Source organism: Anolis carolinensis, chromosome 1, assembly GCF_035594765.1.
Source record: "Anolis carolinensis isolate JA03-04 chromosome 1, rAnoCar3.1.pri, whole genome shotgun sequence".
Lineage (NCBI taxonomy): Eukaryota > Metazoa > Chordata > Lepidosauria > Squamata > Dactyloidae > Anolis > Anolis carolinensis.
Genome location: NC_085841.1, coordinates 329,959,441 through 329,987,249, shown reverse-complemented (window position 1 = coordinate 329,987,249; position 27,809 = coordinate 329,959,441). Strand labels below are relative to the sequence as shown.

At 39.0% G+C, this 27,809-nt stretch overlaps 1 protein-coding gene across 1 annotated transcript; it reads left to right on the top strand.

Annotated features, from left to right (window-relative positions):
* On the top strand, window positions 1-27,076 carry tmed10 (transmembrane p24 trafficking protein 10). Its single transcript, XM_003214439.4, has 5 exons — window positions 1-285; window positions 10,684-10,804; window positions 19,373-19,446; window positions 25,405-25,531; window positions 26,581-27,076. Exons 1-5 carry the CDS (start codon window positions 85-87, stop codon window positions 26,700-26,702), a joined length of 645 nt encoding a protein of 214 aa, XP_003214487.1. The 5' UTR covers window positions 1-84; the 3' UTR covers window positions 26,703-27,076.
* The last annotated feature ends 733 nt before the right edge of the window (window positions 27,077-27,809 follow it).

Genomic DNA, 27,809 nt, shown 5'->3' with positions numbered 1-27,809 from the left:
CCGGCGCCGGGTTGGGAGGGGGGCGAGCGGAGGCAGAGAGAGCCCGGCCTGGTTTCCGCTGAGTCTTCCTCCTCCTTCGCCGCCATGCTGCTGCCGGCCTTCCTCCCGCTCGGCCTGGTCCTCCTGGTCCTGCTGCCCAGCCCCGCTCGGCCCCTCTCCTTCCACTTGCCCGGCAAGGCCCGCAAATGTCTGCGGGAGGAGATCCACCGGGACACGCTGGTCACCGGCGAGTACGAGGTCGCTTCCCCGCCGGGCTCTCCCAGCGGGCCCTCCGCCAACCTCAAGGTGCGGAGAGAGAGAGAGAGACCGAGGGGCGGGAGGGAGGGATTGAGGCCTCTGTTTGACAGAGGGCCCAGGCAAGTGGGCCTCGGAGGGCGAGTGGAGGCCTCTCAGCGCCGAAGACACTACGCCGGGCCTTCTTCCCAGGCCCTTCCCCTTTCCTTTGGGACACGTCAGCCAATCCTCGGCCTCTTCTGGCGGGTGAAGCGGAAGGAGGGAAAAGGCCCAGCTTTGTTTAGAAGTGCTTGCATGTGTGTGAGAGAGGGAGGGAGGGCATTTGTGTGTATATGTGTATGCCCCCTCCTGTCTTTCCCTGCCACAAGTTTTCCACTTGTTGACACATTTATTATTTATTTATTACAATATTTATATCCCGCCCTTCTCGCCCAACAGGGGACTCAGGGCGGCTTACAATAAAAACACATATATAAAAATTGTACAATGCACTATAAAACAGTTAAAATTATTAACTTACATCGAACATTCATAAAACACATTCTAAAATACAGATGGGCGTGTTCAATTTTAAAAGACTGGGTCTGTCGATTGAGTTCCAGCGTACATAATAATAATTATGTGGTACGCTCCCTGAACGCCTCTCCTGTTATTACCCTGGCAGCCTCCCGTTGGACTAATTGAAGCTTCCGAACAGTCTTCAAAGGCAGCCCCCACATTTCCGAGTTTTTCAGGGATGGTAAACTCTCCGGGCCCTTCCACACAGCCATATAATGCAGAATATCAAGGCAGGAAATCCCAAAATATCTGCTTTGAACTGGGTTATCCGAGAGCCCTTCCGCACAGCCATATAACTCAGAACATCAAGGCAGGAAATTTCACAATATTTGCTTTGAACTGGGTCAGTTCAAAACAGATGTGGGATTTTATTCAGCTGTGTGGAAGGGGCCCCAGGGCCCTTCCACACAGCCATATAACCCAGAATATCGAGGCAGATAACACATAATATCTGCTTTGAACGGAATTATCTGAGTCCACACTGCCATATAATCCAGTTCAATGTGGATTTTATACAACTGTATGGAAGGGCCCTGAGTCTCCACTGTCGTTTAATCTGGAATAAACAGATAATCTAGGATCAGATCTTGGGATTTAAGGACAGTGTAGAAGAGGCCTCAGGGCCCTTCTACACAGCCATATAATCCAGGCCCCTTCCCCACACGTGAATACAACCCCACACTGAACTGGAATATATGACAGTGTGTACTCAGATAAACCAGTTCAAAGCTGATATTGTGGGATTTTCTGCCTTGATAGTCTGGGTTATATGGTTGTGTGGAAGGGTCTTCAGTTAAGCAGCAGCCTTGGGGATCAGTAGATGTTGGATAAATGTAGTTTCTGGTTGCTTGACAGTTACTATTAAGAATGGGCCTAACTAATACTATACCCCATACAATACTATAACCTCTGTATTGATTTCCTATTAATATTTAAATACAGTAATTAAAAGCAAATAAAGACAAAGACAAACTTAATTTATTGTAACACCATTTTACTGTATCTGAAAAATAGCTTTGTGAATGCAGTATGCAATTTTCGTTTTAAAGATTGCCAGTTGCTTGAGTTCGGGTTAACTGAGCATCTACTTTATTATCATCAACATAATTTCTACTACTATTATTACTACTACCATCACTGCACATGATGCTTTGCAAGAAAAAGAACAAGAAAAATCACTTTCTTGCCCTCAAGCTTATACTCTAAAGACATGATACACAAGGAAAGAGGACTGTAGTAGTGGAGGAGATTAATGTAAATAATAGTAATGTGTTGGGAACTTCTGGCAGTCCTATTTTATGCACCCCATAGTTCAACTTGTCACATATTGCATAATTCACAAGGTGTGTTTTCCCTTACCAAGCAGCACCCAATAATGTGTTGTGGTGTTCCAGCATTGGGATTGATGTATTCAGTCACTATGGAAATGGAAGAAGTCCTTCAGATAGGTCTTCTCTGCATTATTAATTTATTCTTTCTAATGTGTAGATATGTCCAAATTGTTTAAGAAGAGGATTCACCACTCATGAAGTCTTTTCAGCATCACACAGTATTGCTGTAGCATGAGGGAGGAGGGTAGCAGCTGTTCGTGATACAACAGTTAGAGTGACGTGTCAGTGTTGGAATAACGTTGTGCAACAAAGCCTGTAATCTTAAAAGTCCTTCTTATTTGATCTTGCTGGGATTTATGCTGGAGTAGCCCTGCACATGTTTGTATTTTAGATTTTACCTGAGCAGTTTTTCGCATAGCTTTTGACCAAGAACAAGTCTAAATACTTGGGGCCAGGATTCATAATGTGTATTTTTATTGTGTGCATAATACTACAGAAGGACATAATTTGAGGAGCAAGATAACAAGACAAATTGTGTTGCTGATTTTTCTTGAGATTTTTCTTGATTGTGTAGAGTCACAGGGCTTGGTTATTTTGACTTCTAGTTAGTAGTTGTGGGTTTTCCAGGTAGGTCAGCCAAGGAGAAGAGACTGATAGGTGCTGTATGCAAGGAAATGGCCTTGGAAAGGTTTTATCTATCATGTCAGCGGTGTGCTGAAAACATACTGATATTGAGCTTTGCTAACTCTTTTAAATAGCAGGTTGGGTACTTCATAACTACAATATTTGCATTCACAGTAACAATGAAATGGAGACTAGAGACATGTGACTAGTGCTTTCTAGTGAATCTCTGAGCTAATAGAGATTTGAGTTGTGACAAAACAAAACCAGGACTTCTATTAAGGGGATAAAGATCCTTACAGTACAGGTGGCAAGTTGCTTTGTAGTTGAATACTGACATTTGTGGAGTCATTCTGTTTCTGTCTTCCGTTTGGGGTACATTACTGTCATGTTAGTTGTCTTTTCCCTTTCTAACAGTCCTGGAATTTCTTCCTAAATAATAATAATAATAATAATAATAATAAACTTTATTTATACCCCGCCACCATCTTCCCGCGGGGACTCGGGGTGGCTTACATGGGGCAGAGGCCCAAACAACATAGAACAAAACATAGGCAACATAATACAAATCACACTATAAAAAGATAAAACAGTAATACAATATATCAATTAAAACAAAAATACAGGATAAAAAATTGCATTTAAAACATATAAATGGTAAAATCGTAATAAAAACGGGATAATTATCAAAAACCCTCTGAGGCTGATTAAAGCTATAAGAGATTCAGATTATTGAACAAATGATGAATTAGGAATTGGTATCATAGAATCATATAATTAGAAAAACTCTCTGGACCAGTGTTGTTGTATGTCTTTCAGGCTGTGTGAACATGTTCCAGAAGTATTCTCTCCTTCCTGACGTTTCACCCACATCTACGGCAGGCATCTTCAGAGGCTGTGTGGAATGGATAAACTAGGCAAGGAAAGGAAAAAAATATATATCTGTGGAGAGTCCAGGGTGTGGCAAGAGTCCTTTGTCACTGGGAAGCCTTCAACAACACCCTCTGGACCAGTGTTTCTCAAAGGTTACTTCTCCAGGTGTTTTGGACTTCAGCTTCCAGAAATCCCAGCCAGTTTACCAGCTGATAGGCATTGTGGGAGCTGAACTCTGAAACATCTGGAGGAGCACAGTTCGAGAAATTTTGCTGTGGATCATTGGCTCCAGTCTCCTGCTCTGCGCAGGATCTCTAGCAGATAGCTTTCCAGGCTCCTTTGAAGGCATCCAGAAAAGAAGATTTAATCATAGAATCATAGAAGAGTAGAGTTGGAAGAGACCTCATGGGCCATCCAGTCCAACCCGGGCTGTGGCGCAGGCTGGTGAGCAGCCAGCTGCAGCCAGCTCCAACAAATCACTCTAACCAAGAGGTCATGAGTTTGAGGCCAGCTCAGAGTCTGTGTTTGTCTCTGTCTTTGTTCTGTGTTAAGGCATTGAATGTTTGCCTTAATGTAATGTAATCCGCCCTGAGTCCCCTTCGGGGTGAGAAGGGCAGAATATAAATACTGCAAATAAATAAATAAACCCCCTGCCAAGAAGCAGGAAATCGCATTCAAAGCACCCCCCAACAGATGACCATCCAGCCTCTGCTTAAAAGCCTCCAAAGAAGGAGCCTCCACCACAGTCCGGGGCAGAGAATTCCACTGCCGAACAGCTCTCACAGTGAGGAAGTTCTTCCTGATGTTCAGGTGGAATCTCCTTTCCTGTAGTTTGAAGCCATTGTTCCGCATCCTAGTCTGCAGGGCAGCAGAAAACAAGCTTTCTCCCTCCTCCCTATGACTTCCCTTCACGTATTTGTACATGGCTATCATGTCTCCTCTCAGCCTTCTCTTCTGCAGGCTAAACATGCCTAGTTCTTTAAGCCACTCCTCATAGGGCTTGTTCTCCAGACCCTTGATCATTTTAGTTGCCCTCCTCTGGATGCTTTCCAGCTTGTCAACATCTCCCTTCAATTGCGGTGCCCAGAATTGGACACAGTATTCCAGGTGTGGTCTGACCAAGGCGGAATAGAGGGGTAGCATGACTTCCCTGGATCTAGATGGTATACCCCTATTTATGCAGGCCAGAATCCCGTTGGCTTTTTTGTCAGCCGTATCACACTGTAGGCTCGTGTTTAACTTGTTGTTCACGAGGACTCCAAGATCTTTTTCACATGTACTGCTATCGAGCCAGGCGTCCCCCATTCTGTATCTTTGCATTCCATTTTTTTCTGCCAAAGTGAAGTATCTTGCATTTGTCCCTGTTGAACTTCATTTTGTTAGTTTCGGCCCATCTCTCTAGTCTGTTAAGATCGTTTTGAATTCTGCTGCTGTCCTCTGGAGTGTTAGCTATCTCTCCCAGTTTGGTGTCATCTGCAAACTTGATGATCGTGCCTTCTAACCCTTCGTCTAAGTCGTTAATAAAGATGTTGAACAGAACCGGGCCCAGGACGGAACCCTGTGGCACTCCACTCATCACTTCTTTCCAAGATGAAGACAACGCATTGGTGAGCACCCTTTGGGTTCGTTCGCTTAACCAATTACAGATCCACCTAACCGTAGTTTTGTCTAGCTCACATTTTACTAGTTTGTTTGCCAGAAGGTCATGGGGGACTTTGTCGAAGGCCTTACTGAATTCCAGGTACGCTACATCCACAGCGTTCCCTGTATCGACCCAACTCGTAACTCTGTCGAAAAAAGAGATCAGATTAGTTTGGCGTGACTTGTTTTTGGTAAATCCGTGTTGGCTATTAGCAATGACCGCATTTGTTTCTAGATGTTCGCAGACCACTTCCTTAATGATCTTTTCCAGAATCTTGCCTGGTATCGACGTGAGGCTGAAAGGACGGTAATTGTTTGGGTCATTCTTTTTTCCCTTCTTGAAGATAGAGACCACATTCGCCCTCCTCCAATCTGCTGGGACTTCTCCCGTTCTCCACGAACTCTCAAATATAATTGCCAGTAGTTATGAAATAACCGTAGCCAGTTCCTTCAATACTCTTGGATGTAGCTGATCTGGCCCTGGGGACTTGAATTTGTTTAGAGAGGCCAGGTGTTCCTAGACAACTTGTTTCCCTATTTGGGGTTGGATTTCCTCTAATCCTTCGTCCGTTCCATGTTGTTGAGGTTGAAGACGACTTTCTTTTTGTGAGAAGACCGAGGCAAAGAAGGCATTAAGTAGTTCTGCCTTTTCCCTGTCCCTTGTCACCATCACCCCATCTTCTCCTCGCAGAGGCCCTATTGCCTCCTTGTTCTTCCTTTTTCTACCAACGTAAGCAAAAAAGCCTTTTTTGTTGTTTTTAATGTCCCTGGCAAGCCTGAGCTCATTTTGCGCTTTAGCCTTGCGAACCTTTTCCCTACAGGAGTTGGCTATACGTTTGAATTCTTCTTTGGTGATTTCTCCCCTTTTCCACTTCTTGTGCATGTCTCTTTTGAGTCTTAGCCCGGTTAGAAGTTGTCTTATTTTTTTTTTCTTTGTTGGCACTGTTTGCATTTGCGCCTTGAGTATTTCACTTTTAAAAAACTCCCATCCATCCTTAAATCCCTTGTCTTTTAATATTGGCGTCCCTGGAATGCCGCTCAGCATTTCCTTCATTTTTTGGAAGTCAGCTCTCTTAAAGTCCAGAATGCATGTTTGACTTGTCTTAGTTTCATCCTTCCTTTGAATCGCAAACTGTAGGAGCACATGGTCACTTGCCCCTAAGGATCCGACCATTTCGACTGTATTGATCAGGTCTTCCACATTTGTTAAGATTAGATCAAGAGTAGCCGATCCCCTTGTTGCCTCTTCTACCTTCTGGACCATAAAATTGTCTGCAAAGCAAGTGAGGAATTTGTTGGACTTTGTACTCTTGGCCGAGTTTGTTTTCCAGCAGATATCGGGATAATTGAAATTGCCCATGACTACTATATCTCTTCTTTGTGCCTGTTTGGTCAGCTGTTGACAGAAGGCTTCATCAAGTCCTTCATCCTGACTCGGAGGTCTGTAGTAGACACCCACAACGAGATCTTTTTGAGTCCCAGTTCCCTTGATTCTTATCCAGATGCTTTCAAGCTGGTTTTCCGGATTACAGTCTTGCATTTGTTCTGCAACGTAACTGTTTTTGACACATAAAGCTACTCCCCCTCCTCTCCCCTTTGTTCTATTTCTGTGAAAGAGGTTATAGCCCTCAATGGCTACATTCCAGTGATGGGAGTCATCCCACCAGGTTTCAGTGATGCCTATGACATTGTACGTGTGGTGCTGTGCTAAAAGTTGGAGTTCGTCTTGCTTATTTCCCATGCTCTGAGCATTAGTGTAAAGACATGTAAGCCCCTGTGACCTTCCCCCGAGCTGTTTATTTGGGATTATTGGACTCTTGATACTTGGTCCTTGCTGTGTTTGTGCAGCCCTCCGTTTAGCCTTTTGGCGGTTCCCTGTGGCCGTGGGTAATCACCTCTCTAAGCAGTTGATTGCACTGCTGAACTGCTCTTACTGACAAGAACTTCCTTCTAGCATTCAATCTTAAATGTATTATAGCAGTGGTTCTCAACCAGGGGTCCCCAGATGTTTTTGACCTACAACTCCCAGAAATCCCAGCCAGTTTACCAGCTGTTAAGGTTTCTGGGAGTTGAAGGCCAAAAACATCTGGGGACCCCAGGTTGAGAACCATTGTATTATAGGATAATTTCAAACCATAAGACTTGGTCATGCCCTCTAAGACAGAAGGGAACAGGCCTGCTCCCTCCGTTGAGATATTTAAAGAGTGGAATCCCTTCACCAAGTTAAACATGCCCAGTTCTTTCAACCTCTCCGCATGTGAAGAACAAAACATCCTCATTGCCCTTCTCTGAACTCGCTCCAGTTTATATCCTTCTTAAAATGAGGCTCCCAGAATCTCCAGGCACATGGTTTTCTGTGTAAATCAATTTTTCGTCTGCTTACTGGATCACATAATTACTTTGTTCCTTGTAAGTTCTCAAGCTGTAATTGTAAACTTAGAAAGAATGGAAGGTAAAGTACACATGTTTTTACATATGTACTCTGTAAACATTTCTGTATAGATAGTTTTGTTTTGTATGATTGGTGTCTAAATATTCTGCATCGTTTCGTACGACTCTGAGACCCTATACAGGTTTGAGTTTTGCTTATCTGAAATGCTTGGAACCAGAAGGGTTTTTTTGGATTTTGTATTTTTTTAAGATTTGTAATACCTATATTTGCACATATATAGTGAACAAAAAATAGGGGGATCAGGGCTAGGCGCATGTCCAGCATCCAGTGAGTTTTCCTTCAAGGAGCCTGATTTTTTTTTGTGGGGAGGAAAGAAGATGAGGTAGATTCAACTTACACAATTCCACTGTGAAATGCAAATGTCCCAGACACTTCCTTAGCTGTCATCATATTTGAGGCCTTTTACCAAAGTAGCACCCCCCTCCTGCCCCATTTGTTTTTTTCTCTTTTAATCCCATTCCACACAGCTGAATAAAATCCCACATTATCTGCTTTGAACTGGAATATATGATAGTGTGGACTCAGATAACCCAGTTCAAAGCAGATATTGTGGGATTTTCTGCCTTGATATTCTGGGTTATATGGCTGTGTGGAAGAGCCCTTAGCTTTATACAGGTGGCAGCCAGTGGGATCCTCATAGCCTGTTTCCAGGCAGCTCACCCCACTGTGCCCTAACACTGGCAGGTTTTGAACTTGCAGCTAGCTTGCTTTCCCCAAAGGCATAAGCATGTGGCTACTAGCAGTTTTGGGAGTATTTCTGATGTCAGATTTCTGGATCTCAGAGACTCAACTTGTGTGCATATATCATTTGTGTGTGTGATTTTGCTTTCATATAAAAGTAAACAGTTATAAAACCATTTAAACATTCCTCTTCTCAACTGCATTAGTAAATATTTCAGGAATGTATACTAAGGTGAGTGGTATTACAGTTTTCGGTTACAGTATCCCAAAGTACATTGCTTACCCTTTCAGCTTAGATTTATTGGTAGTTTATATAGTTGTTACTACCCAGTACTACATCACCACCCAAAAGCTCAGGGTCTAAGGGCCCTTCCACACAGTCATATAACCCAAAATATCAAGGCAGAAAATCCCAGAATATGTACTTTGAACTGGGTTATCTGAGTCTACACTTCCATATAACCCAGTTCAAAGCATATAATGTAGGATTTTATACAGCCTAATGCCACTTCCACATAGTTGTATAAAATCCACATTGAACTGGATTATGTGGCAGTGTGGACTCAGATAACCCAGTTCAAAGCAGATATGGTTGATTATCTGCCTTGATATTCTGGGTTATCTGGCCTTTCATCTTAGGGCCCACACAGCCCTATATCCCAGAATATCAAGGCAGAAAATCCCACAATATCTGCTTTGAACTGGGTTATCTGAGTCCACACTCAGATAATGTGGGATTTTGATATTCTAGGATATAGGGCTGTGTAGAAGGGCCCACAGGTTAATGTGTAGTTTAGATCGTTGTTACTACCCAGTACTGCATCACCAACAGATAACCCAGTTCAAAGCAGATATTGTGGATTATCTGCCTTGATATTCTGGGTTATATGGCTGTGTGGAGGGCCCTAAGACTGCACTTGACTGTGGATCAATAAAGTTTTAGATTTATTAGAAGTTATCTGTTAGGTTTTCATGTTCTCTAGAAGGTCACGAAGGCGCAACAGGGTACGCTATACTAGAAATATGTGTTGCTATCATGACTTTAGTGGTTTTTTTAAATACCAGATGGACAGCCAGGGTATTTGTTCTGCAAGTGTATGCATGTTCACCTGGTATAAAAATTCCAAGACTGTTTTCCAACAGCAACACACACAGGCATTTTCACTGTCTGGTCTAAGGCTTCTACTTATTAGTGATGACACAATACTTTCTTTTTTCAGAGAAAGAAAATACAGTTAACTTTATGTTCCGGAGGAATGTATCTATTGTGCCAATTGACTGCGCAGAGGAGGTTTTTTAATAGATGTCTTCCCACTTCATCAGTGATATGTGGGTGTTTATTGTTCAAAGCAGCAGCCTGGGGGGCAGATTTATGATTGTGAAAATGATGATGTTACTGTGCATAATGTAGAGCACTGTAGCACATCCTTCAAGCTGTGTGCACCCCCACTAGTGTGTAGGCTGCCTTTTAAGCTGTTTGCCCTACATGGACTTAGTTTGATGGGCAACGTGCCTGGCTGTGTGTAGGCAACTATCATCTGGTGCCAGAAGTAGAGAAAAGTAGACATGGACTAAGATACTTGTGGGGGGGAATTAGTTTAGCATATGAATGAGAGCCTTTTCAGTGCATGATTTATGTGTATGTGCTTTTTTCTTCAGATCGCCTATTGACTTTTGTTGATCCCATGAATGTCATAGATTTTTTTTAAGGAAAGGAATGCTCAAATGTGGTTTTGCTGGTTCCTTCCTCTGAAATACCAAGACCTGGTGTTTGTTGGTCATCTCCCCTCCAAGTACTAACCAGGGCTGACCCTGCTTAGCTTCCCAGATCAGATAGGATCTGGTGCCATTAGGAGCCAGACTTGAGGACATCCTCATCTGCTCACTGTATTTAGCAATACTTGAATTGACTTTTAATAAGCTTTCAGAAGCCCCTTTAAAGCTATTTCCTTTTGTAATTGCGTTCATTTTTACCATTATTGCTTGGTAATGTAATCTATAACTCATTCTCTTTAGAATTGCTGACAATGTATGTTAAGTGAAATGAACTGGTTCTTCTTTATGTATTTTGAGATAGGCTACCTCACAGTTTCACTGAGTTATTGCATAGGAATGACCTCAGATAATGAATCTAATGAAGTAGAATTTATTTTGATAACCTAATTCACCAGTAATAAAATCATGATGCAAATCATTTCTTCAGATATGAAGAGAGTGAGGAAAGCCCAGATAGCTCTCATAGGACTTGGTTATTAACATGATTTCTTCTCCTTTTCTTCGTTTTCTCTACAGATTACTGACTCATCTGGGCACATTCTCTATTCCAAGGAGGATGCTATTAAAGGCAAATTTGCTTTCACCACAGAAGACTATGATATGTTTGAGGCCTGCTTTGAGAGCAAACTCCCTGTAGGTGAGTGTGAACAACCCTTCTGAATACCTTTTGGGTGGCAAACAGGAATGTTTTCCAATTCTTTACTGAAAGAAAAATTAAGAATAGTCAGTTTCTAAAATTACTGATGAAGCCAATACGTAACTACTTCCCAGAAGTTCTTGAGTTTGAGTGAGAATTCAGAAAAATCTCAAGAAATATGCAGTTTAAAATTTGGAATGATACTCGAGAAAGAATAGGCTAACAAAAAGGGAATTACAGTAGAGTCTCGCTTATCCAACATAAACAGGCGGCAGAATGTTGGATAAGCAAAAATGTTGGATAATAAGGAGGGATTAAGGAAGGACTATTCAACATCAAATCACTTTATGATTTTACAAATTAAGCACCAAAACATCATGTTTTACAACAAATAACTTCCAACAGAAAAAGCAGTTAGTACATGGTAATGTTATGTAGTAATTACTGTATTTACGAATTTAGCACCAAAACATCACAATGTATTGAAAACATTGACTACAAAACAATTAACTACTAAAAAATTCACTACAAATAAAGATAGAATTGCATAAAATGAACTTACAGTGACAACATTGTTGGAAGTTAAATCCACCTAAAGGTCAATCCTGTGAAGATTTAAAAAGATCTGTGATCCTTGCCTACCTAGAGAAACAGCTGTGGATCCAGGTGGGAGGCAGACTGCATTGGATAATACAGAATGTTGGATACACGAAGGTTGGATAAGCGAGACTACTGTAGGGTTATGTCCTAACCCTCATGAGTTATTACAGGAAAGAGTCCTCGTTTGGCTCCCACATCAGACAGATGTGCACTGCTTAGTCTTTAAGCATAGGGTCCCAGAGTTCTCAGATCTTACAATCACATGTCCAAAACTGGCAGGATGTGTGGAACTGCTTTCTCCTGTTCACAACTAGAAAATACAAATTGATAAGGAGAGTACTCTAATTTTACAATCAACTCCAGATTCTTCTTGTATGTGCAAATAGAATCCCACAGTTTTTATACTGATCCTGCTGTACACGTGGCATCATTTTTTTGCTGAACTGATACTCCTTTTTTGCTGTCTGGATATTAAATCAGAACTGGGACTAATTTTTATTCTCCCCATTCCCATTCATAGTTTGCTCCTCTGATAAAGCAGTGGAGAACTTTCTGTTTCTTTCAATGAAAATGAAAATTTGGTCTTTTTAGAAATCTGTAGCTAGGATTTTTAAGTTTGGCAAATAGCCTACTGGTGAGGCATGCCATGGTTGCAATGTCGTTTTGCACTACAAGATGAAGAGGAAGTATGCAAGATGTCATTTTTGAACCTAGATCTTGGGGACAGTTGCCTAACAAGTCTTCGAGCTTACATTTCCTTTAGGAGTGACGCATTTGGCTCTTCTTTTTTGCTGGTGCCTATCCTTTATGTGTTCAAATTCAAGGCAAATAGTTTACATACCTTCAGGTATTTGCTCACTGCTTCTGATCATCAATAGTCAGTGTTCATCTTTAATATGGCCTAAGGCTTTGCTTCTCACTATCCTGCTAATAATCTCAGATCATTCGTCTCCTTTAGCCCATAAAGTTAAGTGAGAGAATCGTAGGAAGTTTTATATATCTCAGTGTGTCTTCTATTTCTCCAATTAATATTGCTAATGTAATAATGCAATAACCTACAAAGTAAAAAACATTAAAAACAGAGCCTATCAATCATCAATATAAGCAATCAAAGCAGCTAGTTCAAATCAATTACAACACATTTACAGATCTCTTTATGACTCAGTAGCCATTCTTCTAACAGAAACCCTTCAGAAATGAGGCTGTGGTATTTTGGAATAAAATGCCTTGCAGCTTTTAAAAGGTAACAGTTCTGGCTGAAATTTATATCCTTTTGAGGCCAGAAGAAAGAGATGTTAGCATGCTTTTTGTATATTTCTTTCTTTCTGAAGGATGTCTGAATTCGCTGTATTGGTTCGCTGCAGAAAAATGACCAGGAAGGTTGTGGTACAAGTCTGTTATAGCATGTGCCTTCATGTACTACAGGCCACTTCATCAGACACATTAAATTGTTATCCAGAATGCCAGGTGTATATAGGCAGAACATATATTTGAATGTAGGATTGTAAGTAGTGAAGTCAGAGAGAATTAAATGAATTCTGGTTTGTTTTTACTTAGCGAATTGTATGTATCTAGTGAGGTAGAAACCTGGAAACAGGGAATGCTCACAGTTTTTCCCATTTTTCCTAGTACAAATTTTCATTTTTTTCTAGTAAGGGGCAGATAAAATGAAAACTTTGGGGAGTATGGAAAGAAATTGGAAGTGAAATAGCTTTTTTTAGCATTAGCTAAATGCTTTTTACATGGGGATTTGCACACTCAAAATGTGAAGAACTGTGCAATATGAAGATTTATATATAAGACTGTCTGCAGAATTAAAAAATCATATTCCTGTTTGTACTATAAATGTACACTCAAAATGCTAAAATCCAAGGTGTATATCTGCAGCTATTTGTTGTTGCCAACTTGATCAGCTGTGAAGAAACTAGACAAGATCCCGAAGTGCAAAGATATCTAATGGAATACTTCTTATGTAAAGAACATCCATATCATCGTATTTAAATTTTCCCCTAAAATGTTCAGTTTCGTTGGAAAAAGTGGGAGTAACTTACCCTCCATGGCTTCAGCTATAATAAAAAAATTACATCTGAGTGTTGAACTAGTAACATGAGAACCACATTTTTAAAAAAGCATTGGTACTTTAAGAGTATTTAGCAGTGTCCTGTTCTGGTATTTAGCACAGTGTCCTGATATGGAATGTTTATACATATGAATGCCATTAAGTAAAAGTTTTATGTTGCTCGGGTTTTTGGTAGCACCAAGAGACGTTGATGTGATCAACATTGACGATTTGGGATGCTGTAGCAATCATAGTTATAGGGTTATATTCCCCCGAGAAGTGAAAGTCGGTGTAACAGACAACTTGGCCGTTGGGTCTCTGAACAACAGGGATTTCTTAAGCAATTAGCCACAAAAATGGGGAAGAGGAAATGAAAGAAGCAGCTTTTTGCGCAGAGAGCTTAGCAGAGGGAAGAGCTGATTTGCAAGACTTGAGGAGATCCCTGTAATAAGTACTTTATTGCTGTCACAAAACTCTTGCCTTGCACCATTCACTTTGCTCTTTGACTTCAAATTATCTCCTACGCAATTCTCCGCAGGTATTCTTGCTGCTCTTTTCACAAACTGAAGCATGAGAGGAAGGGATAATGTAATTTTTGATGAAATTTTAACTCATTTGCCTTAAATGTAGTCCCGTTTCCTTCAGATTGTCTGGCAAAGCGCTCTACAGAATTAAAAAAATTCCCATGATTTTCCTCTTTAATAACAAGCAAATGTTCAAAGCCATATAATTTCACACTTGAATCCCTCATTCACCCTCTGATTTATATCTTGCTTGAAATTACAATACGCACATAATGTTGTCACTGAGCTGATTGATAAGCAGTGATTATTTTATAACCATCAAAACATTAGATTTTATCTGATCTTTGGAAAGTTGGGTGTACTTTACCACTTGATAGTTGGTACTCTAGAACTACCTGCTCCTGTGTGTATGCGTGTGTGTGAGTGAGTGGGGGGGGAGAGAGAATCCAGATTCCAGGCAAGCACGAAAACTGATGTTCAGAAGTTTATTAATTTGGGATAGTTTTAATGGCCAAATTAAAAAATTGTTAACTTATAGCATGTCCATACTGTGGAGGGGAAGGCCTTGCCTCAGAATTGGGCTACATCTTTGAAATGTAGTCCATAGCCAGGTGAAAAAAGTGGTTCTTCTAGGTGGTGTTTCCCTTCGGAATGGTGTTACTTTTTGAAGATGTTCAGTATGCAGTTGGTAAGAGACATCCTACATTTCATCCATTCTTTCTTGATAAAGATGCCTAATGGAATGGAGGAAACCAAACAGTGGGAGTGCCTGCTGTTGGGTGTCACTTTCCAAAGTTGTATGGAGCACTTAGAAACCAGCAACAAATGCTCCTATCCTACAGCCTCTCAAGTAAAGAATAGATATTTGGAGACAGGGGTGTGTGCTGTCAGGCATTGCCATTTGAAGGCAATCATACCTTTTGACTAGCAGTGTCCAGTATCCCACCCACCCACTCTTCCTGGCTTCCTGCTTCAGGATTGGGAAGACCTGTATATATGGGTGTAGCTGTAGCATATGTTTATCATGATGTGTATATTTGTGATTTGGTCTTGGTCTTGTGTGTCAAAGGAACCAATTTAGAAGTGAATGCTGCATGAATTGTGTTTTTGGCCATTTTGATGTCTATGGCATATTAATTTTAGACTGATTGTGAGAAGGATTTATTTCTGAAATATTGTGCAAACTAACTGTCCTGAAAAACCACATTTTCTAGTTTAAAAGTAGGGGTGTTTTTTGGGTTTTTTTTTTGCAATTGTGGTAAATATCTTATTGAGGCAAGAACACTAGTGTGTAGAGTGTTCTATCTTTAAAGTGGAAAAGATCCATTGGGAATTTTTATTTTTGTTTACTTGTGTACAGTTTTATTGTGAATACTGGTTGTTTTTAACTTTAAGCAATTAGAAATTAAAGAATCATAAAAGTAGAGCTGGATATGTTTCTAGTTCACAATATTAATTTCTGTGGATGACTTTTTGATGTCGTTTTGGGTAATTAATGACTGATACTTATCTGTCAGGTGTTGAAATAGCTATTGTTTTCCAGACAATTTCCACTATTATGTTTGCTGTGAGTTTAGCCTCATAACTGACCAAATGATTTTTCTGATAAATTTCTGTCATCTTAGTCCAAAGCTGCTGCTATTTGAGCATATGCACTACAGCGCTATGCACATTTATTCTGAAGTTACACAACTGCTCATTCAGAGCAAAACATATAGGAATAAAATATATAACTGTTATGAAAAATGCTTGTAGTACTTTGTGTTATTAGGAGTAGCTTGTTCTATCCCATGAAGAATGCAATTTCTCTCCCTACCCATGTGTTTCCTTTGCAGTGCTTTGCTGCCACCTATTGGTGAAGTGGGTCCTAAAATAAATATTTCCAGGTTAAAGGGGAATGGTGAATGTTCATTACATAAAGCCAGAGTTCATTATATAAAGACTTCTCGTGTGGTTGTTCTTGACAGATGAAGGAATGGACCAGAGGGAATAAGGAGATTCCCTTTCTCCTCCCTCCCCAAGTAAATTTGTCTTCTGGCTGTGTTCATCAGATCAGGATGTGGATTTTGCTGTTACATGCCTTCATGTAATCTCTGATTTATAGCACTCAAGCATAGAGGTTTTTTGGGAAGATTTACTTGGAAGAGGCTTGCCAAGATGAGTGAGCGTGACTTTCCTAAGGACATTAGTGGCTTTCTGTGTATGGGCAGAGATTTGAATGCTGGTATCCTAGAGCAGAACTTCTTAAACCAGTGTCATAATGGAGCAGGAGAAGGGAGGGTGAGGAATGAGAAAATGGAGGGGGGGGGGGAGAGAGAGAAATCCCTGCATGCCCCTCAAGTCATTTCCTGCCCCCCATCCACACCCCCTTGCTTGAAGGAAATCTGATTTTTTCTTTTCCTTATTTTAAGGATAGCACCTTAATCTTCCTGCAGAGCTTGGCTTGGAATAGAGTTAGCCCTCCGTACCCACAGATTCAACCATCCACAGCTTGAATGAATATATCTCTCTCCAAAAAGCAAACTCTGACCTTGCCCTTTTGTATATGGGACACCACTTTACTACACAATGTATTTGGAATTTAGACATGCATTCATTTTTATTGCTGTGGTACAGTTGGCCCTCCGCATTCATGGATTCAGCCATCCAATATTTTTTAAAACTTTGATTTGTATACCTATTTTATATACCTGGGGTCTCATAAAAATTATCTGGCAGAAAGAGCTCATGAATTGAATTGCTTGTGCCCACCTTCAGGTGGTTTGGCCCATAGAGGTGAAAATTGACCCCACACATTTCACATTTGTCCACCTTGGGTCTTTTTAAAAAAAAAAAAAGAAATAGAAGCTAAATATGCATATTTGTGCAGTCCCCCCCACCACAGTGGGTGCATTATCTATGATTTTCATTGTGTAAATTAGAATAACTAATATTCTGGTAGAATAGGTCTCCTACTGTATTTTTTGTATTATATCCTACTCTTGTTTAAGTTACCATATATACTCGAGTATAAGCCGACCCGAATATAAGCCGAGGCACCTAATTTTACCACAAAAAACTGGGAAAACATTGACTTCACTATAAGCCGAGAGTGGTAAATTTCAGAAATAAAAATAGATACCAATAAAATTACATTAATTGAGGCATCAGTAGGTTAAATGTTTTTGAATCTTTACATCAAACTGTAATTTAAGATATGACTGTTCAACTCTGATGAAATCATTATTTTCATCTTCTTCAATGTAAATGTGCTTATGTATCCTTTTAATAAGAGTGAAATAATAAATGTAATAATAATAATAAATGCAGTAAAATAATAAATGTAATAATAAATAGAGTAAAATGATAAATGTATTAATAATAATAAAAATAGAGTAAAATAAATGTAAAAGTAACAACAATAATAGAGTAAAATAATAAATGTAACAATACCAATAATAATAATAATAATAATAATAATAATAATAATAATAATAGAAAAATAATAAATATGCCATATATACTTGAGTATAAGCCAACCTGAATATAAGTCCACCAGGACCCTCACCCGAGTATAAGCTGAGGAGGGTTTTTTTCAGTCCTAAAAACGGGCTGAAAAACTAGGCTTATACTCGAGTATATACAGTAATTCCTAACAACAACAATGGGTCTAGGAGTGGATTTCTTTATCTGGGACACCCAGGGGGCAATGTGGAGTTCTACCCAAAACCATAACTAAGCCAGTGGACAGAAGTCAATTTCTAGCTTTGAAAAACAAGATCCTTTATGTTAATCGATAATGGAACCCCTGAGATCTATTCAGAATACGGGTGGGTATGGCCAGTTCCCCAAAGTCCCCCAACCCCTCAAATATTCAAGAATTTGCATGATTTTTAAAACCACATAAAACTACCCACACAAAAATGCAGAACCACCCACATCCATTACCACCAATCACAGAGATTTCACCACTTCAAAATACGTATGTGTTGGAGTCTCTTTTGAAATGATGACAGGAAAACAAGATATTTTATATGCTGGGCAATATGGCCCATAAGGGACCTGGGAAGAATTTACTTCCAGTCTCTATGCTGTTGCCAACACCTAATTTCGAAGGTAAATTGCTGGTTCTGGAGACTTCCAAGAGAAACAGTTTACTTTTTAAAAACTTGCTATTTCTGTGCCATAAAGCTTCCATTCTACATATTTACCTTTTTATGACCCTCCGCTTTAAATCAGATTCATGTTATTAAAAAGTAAAAGGTATCAACACAGCTCATCTGGAATTGAAGTAATAAGTATAAATACGTTGAAATACCTTAGGGTACAAAACGTTCCAAGAAGACCTTACCTATTTTCTCTTCTAAAAGTCAAAGATTAGAGAGACTACCTACCTCCAAAGAAAGCAGCGTATTAATTTTTTTGTCCAAGATTTTTTATACAGCCATATCCATGCACATATGGTATTGGGAGACAACAGTTTTAGTAGCTTTTATTCTAACGTAAGTACTGTAAGTAAGTAGTAAGCCCCATGCTACTCAGAGTGACCTGCTTCCAAGTAAACTTGCATAAAATCTCTCTCTCAACTTATATTTCAAAATCTTTTTCAGAAAAGAGCCTTTAGCTTCTTTGCCTACTCTGTATTTTGACCCGTCTTGATAGTTCCTGGGATCTGTTGCTAATTTTTAGCCATAACCTATCGGACAAATCCAAAAACAAGTCAGCTGAAAATAAACTTCATAGTCAAATCCACTTACCCAGTCTGGTTGCTTGAGAAATACTTATACATGTCCCAGGTTAATTGCAATCAGAGGTCGGGGAAGAAGAATCTGAATGAGGAAAAGAAAAAGATTGGTTGAAGGAGGAAATTATGGTAGCAATATGATTGTCGTACTCCAAATGATCCTGTCCCTATCTAGGTGATCTGCAGTCTTAGAAACACGATTTCTGATTATTTTTATTTCTTCAGTCTAATATACCACTTTGGGTTTGTTTATATATTTGTTTATTTAATTTATATTTCACTATTTTTCAAAGATAGTTATACTGGCTTTTTCATTTAGATAGGGATATCTATTTAGCTCCCTCTGACTTGTCTGGCTCTATGTTCTGTGTGTTTTCTTATTACTAAGGGGTGGAGCAAAGTTCAGAAAGTTGGAGTGCCTTATGTTCTGCATGCTTCATGTGCTTACTTGCAGTTTGATCTCATTACTTTTGGAAGTTCTTCCTTCATCCTATCTGCAGATTATTTCTGTAATTTTAGCCATAAATGAGCTGCTGCATTTGCTATTCATAGGCTTCTATGAGAACAGAGCTGCAAATCCCTCCTGAATGGGATGGAGGGGAGTAGGAATTTCCTGGCAGCCTGAACACTGCATACAATGAATCCTTTCATTCCATTTCCAGGAACAGGGCGGATGCCAGACCAGCTCGTGACCTTGACTATGAAGCATGGAGTGGAAGCAAAGAACTACGAGGAGGTACAGCACTGCTTTTTGCTGTTTGTGGCTCTAATTCTCTTCCTGTCACCCGTGATGTGTGTGTGGCCTTATGGCTCACAGTGTGATTTTGCTTTTCCTAGCCAATTTAACAGCCTGCCTGCTTCATAGAGTAGACTTCTCTCTTAGTGGAGTTATTAAATTTTGCTGAATTCATTGTGGTGAGGAGGTGGGAAGAATCTCTTGCTTGGCAGAGAGTTTACTAGCTGTGACAAATCCAAAGGACCTAAACATTTTATGTTAGAACACTTTATAATAAAATAGTCTGTGTGCCTACTAAATAGTGACGCATGTATTTTAAAGGCATGGGTGCAAGCATTAGGCAATATTTTAAAACATTAGACTTCAAGTATATGAAGATTCCTTTGTCACAGCTCTACGAAGCATCTGACATAAAATCGAGTTTAATCAAGGTTGCATTAGTAATTACCATGGGATAAATCCAGTTTAAATCCCATCAAGAGTAGACCTGCCATACAGACTCATATAGAAGTCAACCTCACGTATAAGTTGAAGCCAGGTTTTAGGGCCTAAATTATGGATTTTGGTATGAGCTGTGAATATGAACTGTTGAAAATTGAGGCTTGACACAGTTGACTTCCTGGATCCATTCCATGGTGAAACAAAAGCACTATCACCACTTCAGGAGGCCAGCTGCATTTGGCCACCACTGTTTCCCCATCCAGGCATTCCAAAACGGAGTAGGGAAATGAAAAGCTTTGTCCATCCCGGGAAAACCTAAAAGAAACACTCCCCCCCCCCCCTTTCTGCTTTATTTGCTGTGCTGCCACATCTGGCCTTTTTGAATGCGTGGATAAGAAAATTGTGATGTCAGAAAATTGTGATTGTGTTGCTCTTTTGCATTACACTGCCATAGAAAAGGAGCAGAGGGAGATGGTGCTTCTTTTGGGATAGGCTCTTCTCGGACAGACTGTTAAGTCACACTAACAGACTATTAGAGTACACATTATGTTTAGATGTAATGGCAAGGTGGAGCTAGTAGCTATTCCTTTTTGGTCACCAAGGTTGGTACATTTGTGCAAAAGGTATTTCCACATTCACAATATTTTTCTCTTCCCTTGTAGAACATTTAACTTTTTATTTCTCCATCTTTTAAAAAAGATCAGATTTTGGTTGACTAGAGTTAGGGTAGATTGCTTTCTAGAACCTTTAAAACTAAAATGCAAAGAGTCATATTAAAAAGGCTAATTAACCCAGTTATCACAATCATTTATAATGTAACACCATCAGTGTACATCACGCTTTACATGAGTATTTGGTCTACAGTATGTTGATTTGCTAGTTCCTTGTCCCTTAGTCTTGTTGTTGCCCTGTGCTTTCAAGTTGTTTCCAGCCAGCTGTGCCTGCCCCTTTTTTTCCTCCCTCCATGCCTCCCTTTGGGATGGAGGGATGGGATAGCTTTCCATCATTCAAGGATGCTATTATTTTCACAGTTGCTGAGCTTTCATTGTCCCCTTGTGGCCTTGCAGCACAGACTGAATGTTGCAACACTGTCCTTTGTGCTATTATATTATGAGTGGGGTTCAACGCGTCCTACACTATGTAAGACCTATTGTGTTCAGTCATACTCTCTGCTAAATGTGTTGAGAAATACCATTTAAAACAACTTACAATTTGAAGCTGGAGATTCTGAATCTGAATGACTGTATTGTACTGTTCCTCAAATAATTCTGTTCATCTCATGTGGTTTTTCTGTTCTGTTTTCTGTTCTGTTACACTTATTCTGTGAGTGATAGACTAATATATATTTTGTTAAGGACTATTAAAATGTTAACTTTGAAGTAAATGATCAGAACCCATTAATCTTTCTCTAAATTGGAAGGTGAACACAATACATTCATGGGTATGGTTCACAAGTGAAGATAAAAAAGTTCATCCCATAAATTATTTTTGTTATAGCTGACAAAGGAGAAAAGTAGAGATATGCTGTCCTTCTACTTATATGGTGTTATTGTATGCAACTCAGGACAAGGTACCTCCTGTTTTGGGATAACTAACTGATATACAACTTGGAAGAATAAATGGTAAAACTCCACGTTGAAATCCTATTTATCTTTATTTAGAAGTTCCATTGTATTCAGTTACTCTTATCACTATTTTAGAAATAAAGTCCTACCTAACCCAAGGCTTGCCATCAATTGTCAACTTTCAACACAGAATTCACTTCTTACTTCTAACAAATGTGGCAAAGATCTGTCACACCTCCCTCTTCAGTACAGTTGTTACTGCTATCTGTTGTTTTTACTTGTTTTCTTTCTCACAAACTGTACTAAAATAGCCAGTTTGTGTAAGCTGCTTGAACGGATAGATAGCAGTTCAATTTTTTTTCTTCTGAATGCTTAAAGCTTATTCCCCAAGTTATGGTAATAAAATGATGTAGGTATTTAGTCAAGCCAAACACTCAAACTCAGCAGAATCTCTGAGTTAGAGATTAAAAAGATTATCCTATTCATCTATTAGATTGCTTTCTTCATTGAAATAAGAGCTTTGGTTGACTTTAACTATATAAACTCATTTTTAAAAAATCTTAAAACTAAGAATCATTCTGTTTCTTGGTCTTTTAATGATGATATGCATGTGTGTAAGAACAATGTACATTAAAAATACTGTTTTAAAGCATTTGCTGCCCTTTAAATCATGAGCACATTCTTGATTAATATAATCAAATTAATTTATTAAATAGTGTACTCACAAGTTAAGAGACTTAAAAAGAAACTACCGTGTTTCCCCGAAAATAAGACCTCCCCAAAGAATAAGACCTAGCAGGAGTTTGGGGGGATTGCCAAATATAAGGCCTCCCCTGAAAGTAAGACCTAGCAACTAAGGCTGCAGCAGAGTTCCATTGGGAAGCATGGCTGCAGGGCAGAAGCAGCACTCATTCATACACACTGGAGGGAGGGAGGGAAAGTGCTTGCTTTCTGTGCCTCCCTGCCTTGCCTTGCCTGTCCCCCAGCCGAGGCTTGAAGAACCTTCCGTGGCTGCTGCCGTTTCTTCCTTCCTTCCGTCTCCCTCCTGGCCATGCTGCCTTGCTTCCTAGAGGCTTCTGATTGGCTCTTGGAGCCCGGGCAAGGGAGGGAGGGAGGGAAGGAAGAGGGCTTTCCACTCCTCCCCAAGGCTTCGCTCCTTAAAGGTACAGGACGCATTGGGATTCTCCTCTCATCTTCCTATCCTATGCCATGAAACTGATTATTTTATACTATTATTCTATTACCATATTATTATCATCATATTCTGTTACTATTATTATATCCCATTATTATATTAGCCTATTAATATATTTTAAATCATTATATTATATTTTTCTATTATTATTATATCATTATATTATTATTCTATTATTCTGTTATATTTTCATATTATTATATTATTATTCTGTTATTATTAAATTCCATTTTATATTACCCTATTAATATATTTTATATCATTATATTCTATACTATTATTCTATTATATTACCATATTATTATTTTATTATTATTAGCATATTCTGTTATTATTATTATATTCCATTTTATATTATCCTATTAATATATTTTATATCATTCTATTCCATTCTATTATTCTATTCTATTATCCTATTATTATATTATTATGCTATTCTGTTATTATATCCCATTATTATATTATCCTATTAATACCATATTATTATCATTTTCTGTTATTATTATATCCTATATTATATTATCTCATTAATATATTGTATATCATTATATTATTATTATATTATCATATTATTATAGTATATTATATTATTCATCATTCATGACTACATTGAAACTAGAATAGAGAGAAATCAGCATGGAAACCTTGTGAAACCTAAATTGCAAGAGGTACCATCGATTGTTGTACATGTAAATAATGGTAGTAACAAGAAATTCTTGATAGGATTCATAGTTTGTCTGTTATGCTGGTTTGTGATGACAACTACTTTACAGTATATAATAAATGTTCATTTTGTTGTTCAACAATAAATGTGAATTGTTCTTCATGGAAAAATAAGACATCCCCTGAAAATAAGACCTAGTGCATCTTTGGGAGCAAAAATTAATATAAGACCCTGTCTTATTTTCGGGGAAACAGGGTATATTCAGCATGTATTGGACAATTATGCCGAGTTTGTCAAGATATTGCACAGTTTACAGTAATAGATGGTTCATCCTGCTGAAACCAGCTACAGTGTGGTGATGACCACTCTTTTGTGTTCAGCTAGAGGAGTGGTTCTCAACCTGTGGGTCCCCTGAGTTTTGACCAGTTTACCAGCTGTTAGGATTTCTGGGAGTTGAAGGCCAAAACATCTGGGGACCCACAGGTTGAGAACCACTGAGCTAGAGCTTCTTACATAGAATCATAGAATAGTAGAGTTGGAAGAGACCTCATGGGCCATCGAACCCCCTGCCAAGAAGCAGGAAATCGCAGTCAAAGCATCCCCGTCAGATGGCCATCCAGCCTCTGCTTAAAAGCCTCCAAAGAAGGAGCCTCCACCACAGTCCGGGGGAGAGAGTTCCACTGCCGAACAGCTCTCACAGTGAGGAAGTTCTTCCAGATGTTCAGGTGGAATCTCCTTTCCTGTAGTTTGAAGCCATTGTTCCGCGTCCTAGTCTACCACAGAACATAGGAGGAAAGACTTGTTTGATTATGGGCAAGAACATGTTTTCTGATGTTGAAAATATTTCAGAATATTAGAAGTTCAGCAAGTACTTATTGTTTGTGTTTGAAGATTTATGTGGGGGCAATTAAAAATGGGATTTCAGAAGATTCTGAAAAGTCAAGAAAAAGGCTGAATGTATTTAATCTTTTCCTATTCCTGTGTTCCTTGTTTTGTGTTGTGATCTCAGCCAAATGAAAATCACTTTAAAATATCCAGTTAAATTCTACTTGGTGTCAAAATGAGAGCTTTGGCCCATTTACATTGAATAATCAACTTAGATTGAAAGAAAATTACTGGCGTCATTTGCCTTTGGCTGATGTCATACAGCCAAATCTGATTAGCTTGGTAGTACTCTGGCATCATGACCTCCCTGGTATGATCTTGATTGGTTATATCACATTCTGAAGGAGGTTTGAGATGACATCTGAGGCATTCTCATTTCCAAACATTTTGGGCTCCTACAAAAAATTCCCTCTGAAAACAGTCAAAATATGGAGGAGAAAACGTCCTTACTTAAATATCTTTTAAAGTCCTGTGTTATTTTAGTACAATTACCTGTACTTACATTGTTTTATAATAATGTTAAAAATATACAAATCAGAAGGAGTATGAGAGGACTCTATAACTCTGTAGTAGAATAGTGTTGTATGTAGGGGAGCCCAGCTTTACTTCTGAGTTTAGCCAGTGAAAAAGGATCTCTAATATGTGACAGTGACAAACTAGTCAGTGGAAAAAATAAGCTGATTTTGGACTCAGGGTTCTGCTCTTAAGTGATAGGCACACAGTTTTGTTTTCCAATCATGCCAAACCTTAAAAAATGGAGATGAATTCAAAAATCTTTAGGCAGAAGGAGGAATATTTATAGCATATCTGTGGAAGGGTGGGCAGTAATTCTATCAGTCACCGTATTTATATGTTCATTACCTAACTCTGCTGAAAAGTTGCCCAATAAAAGAAACATTTTAATGAGAATAAGGCTTAGAGTGCCTCCTTGTGGCGAGGCTTTCAGTGGTTGATCATAGACCCATAGAAGACTCTTAATAGCTGAAACTTTTAATATTTCAACCCAAACCTAAATGGGGAAGAACATTAGTCACAGATTTTATTATATGTGTGTTTATGTATCTGTAGCTAATCACATATATGCACACTGTGTTCCATATATATCATGTTGTGTTTATGTTCTATACTGGTATGTGTGAAAGGTAAAGGCAATTCATGGACTTTCATCTTTGGTATCTTAATGTGACCTGCATTTCTTCCTTGATCAGATTGCTAAAGTTGAGAAGTTGAAGCCATTGGAGCTGGAGCTGCGAAGACTAGAAGATCTTTCAGAATCTATTGTCAATGACTTTGCCTATATGAAGAAGCGAGAGGAAGAGATGCGAGATACAAACGGTAAGCATATGTGTATGGCTAACATATATTGTCATAATGCATACTTGGTGCCTAGTTGATAATTTAAATCAGGCTGTCCAGTTCACCACATTATCATAGGTGATTCCTCGTGGCCGGGTATGATTGTCTTCCAAAAGTAGAGTCTTAGTGGTGGGTATATAAGTGACTGTATAGTCTATCACAATGAGATAGATTTCCAGATGGAAGACGATCCACCTAAGTATAGATGAATTATCAACTTGTAAAGATGCTGTCAAGATTTTAAAAGATTCCACCACCTTAAATGCGGTATTCTGAAATGCTGTGTTGCCGATGAGGAAGTGGTGGTCAAAATTTGACCATATATTGTTAGCCTACATTTCCCATTATTTCTTGCCATTGTCTATCCTAACTAAGGCTCATGGGCATTACAGATAAACGACCTCTGGAGGGTCTGTTTCTCCAGTAAGCCTTTTACCACCTATCTACTGTAGATGAGTTAATCCTTTCTCTGCACTCCTATATTAATCCTGCTATTTTTATTTTATTCACACAATTCATGTTTATATTGACCTCTTAAGAGTGTGCACATTTTGTGTTTTGGATAATATAGTCTTAAATGAAAAGTTATTTTCATTTGATGTTAAAGTATTCTTTGTAGAATTTGACACACAAACACACACTATTTCCGAAAGCAGTGTGCTTTACTAGAATACCTGGGTGAGGCAGCAGAAATATGAAAATGTCACCATGGAGAGATTTTACTCGATATTTTAAATACATTCTGCCCTGTGTCCAGGGATCCAAGTAAATGTTCAAGACATCATAGACTCTTAACACTGGAACCTTTTTTTTTGTACTGCCTGCACCATTTTAAAGTGAGAATGCGTTAATATATTTTGAGTCCCTTTTAGACTCACCTCTATGTAAAGAGAAGTGTGTTACCTTGCATCCAATCATTTTGGTGCTTATTTTCATATCAGTGCTTTAGATGAAGTTTGAAGTCATTAAGGGTTGTAGGGCACCATGGTATTTTTTTTCTAGTAATAGACTTTCTTTGTTTGTTTCAGAGTCTACCAACATTCGAGTATTGTACTTCAGCATTTTCTCCATGTTCTGTCTCATTGGACTGGCTACCTGGCAGGTCTTCTATCTGCGTCATTTCTTCAAAGCCAAGAAGCTTATTGAATAGCAAGAGGAGCATTTTTTTAAAAAAAATTGAAACCCCAACAGGACAAAACAAAGATCGGGCAATGTTTGTTTAGAGCTAACTTGGAGTTAGCATGCCAAACAGAACTTTTTCTGCATTTGGCCCCCAAAGGGAGGGAAGATAATGTTGGCATAGGAAAAAAGTGAGGAGTCTCCTGAACTATTTTTGGATATTGTTGGGAGGGACTGCAGTTGTGATTTGAGGGGAACTCTTGAACAGGGATGAAATAAAACTGCAGTTGGATTTAGCGCTGTCTTTTCCTCTCCTTTACAGATAAGGTTAGGTGATCTCTTTTTTGTATGTCAAGAAATTGATTGTCATGCCAGTTGAATACATAGAATTTATGAAACTTGAAACAGTCTGCTTGTTGCTATTCTGCATTTTGTGAAGGAATGGCACAGATGTGCTTGACACCAGTTCTTCCAGAAGTAGGCCTTGTCACAAAATTATTGGTAGCTATACTTTAAATGTGGGAAACATGACCTCTAGTAGTTATCTGTCAAAATGTTTCTATTGGTAAAATCATAAAAGATGTAAGGAAATTAAATGGCTCATATGACACAAGTTACAAAAGAAGAGCTCTTGAGCAGGCTTTTGCTCTCATGCTGTCCCATTCTTAGAAATGTTGTTTTCTCTGGTTCTAAATGATTGACTTGTTGAGAACACCCTGAAAACTGTGCAAGGCCACTAATTTAAATCACAAGAAGCAACTGCCAGATGCATATTTGAAATGCACGCTCAGGTAAATTCCTCTGTGAGGAATACTCTGTCTTCTCTCCCTCACTCCAATCCACCATCAATGTAAAGCTCTGTGATCTGCCAAAGATAAAAGTAATATTGCTACCTGGTTGATGCCAGACCTGCGTTGCAACAGAATTTAAGTTATATCCAGATATTTGTAGCCATACATTTACATGGACACTTGTGCTTGATTACCTAATGGCAGTGACCTGAGCCAGTGTGGGATATTTAGATCAGCTGTAGTTGTGTGTTGATTTCTTAATCATGTAAAATGGTTTAATGCATATTAAATATTTACAGTTACAACACAACAAAAGTATGCAAAAGTTATCCCTCTTTTTCCACACC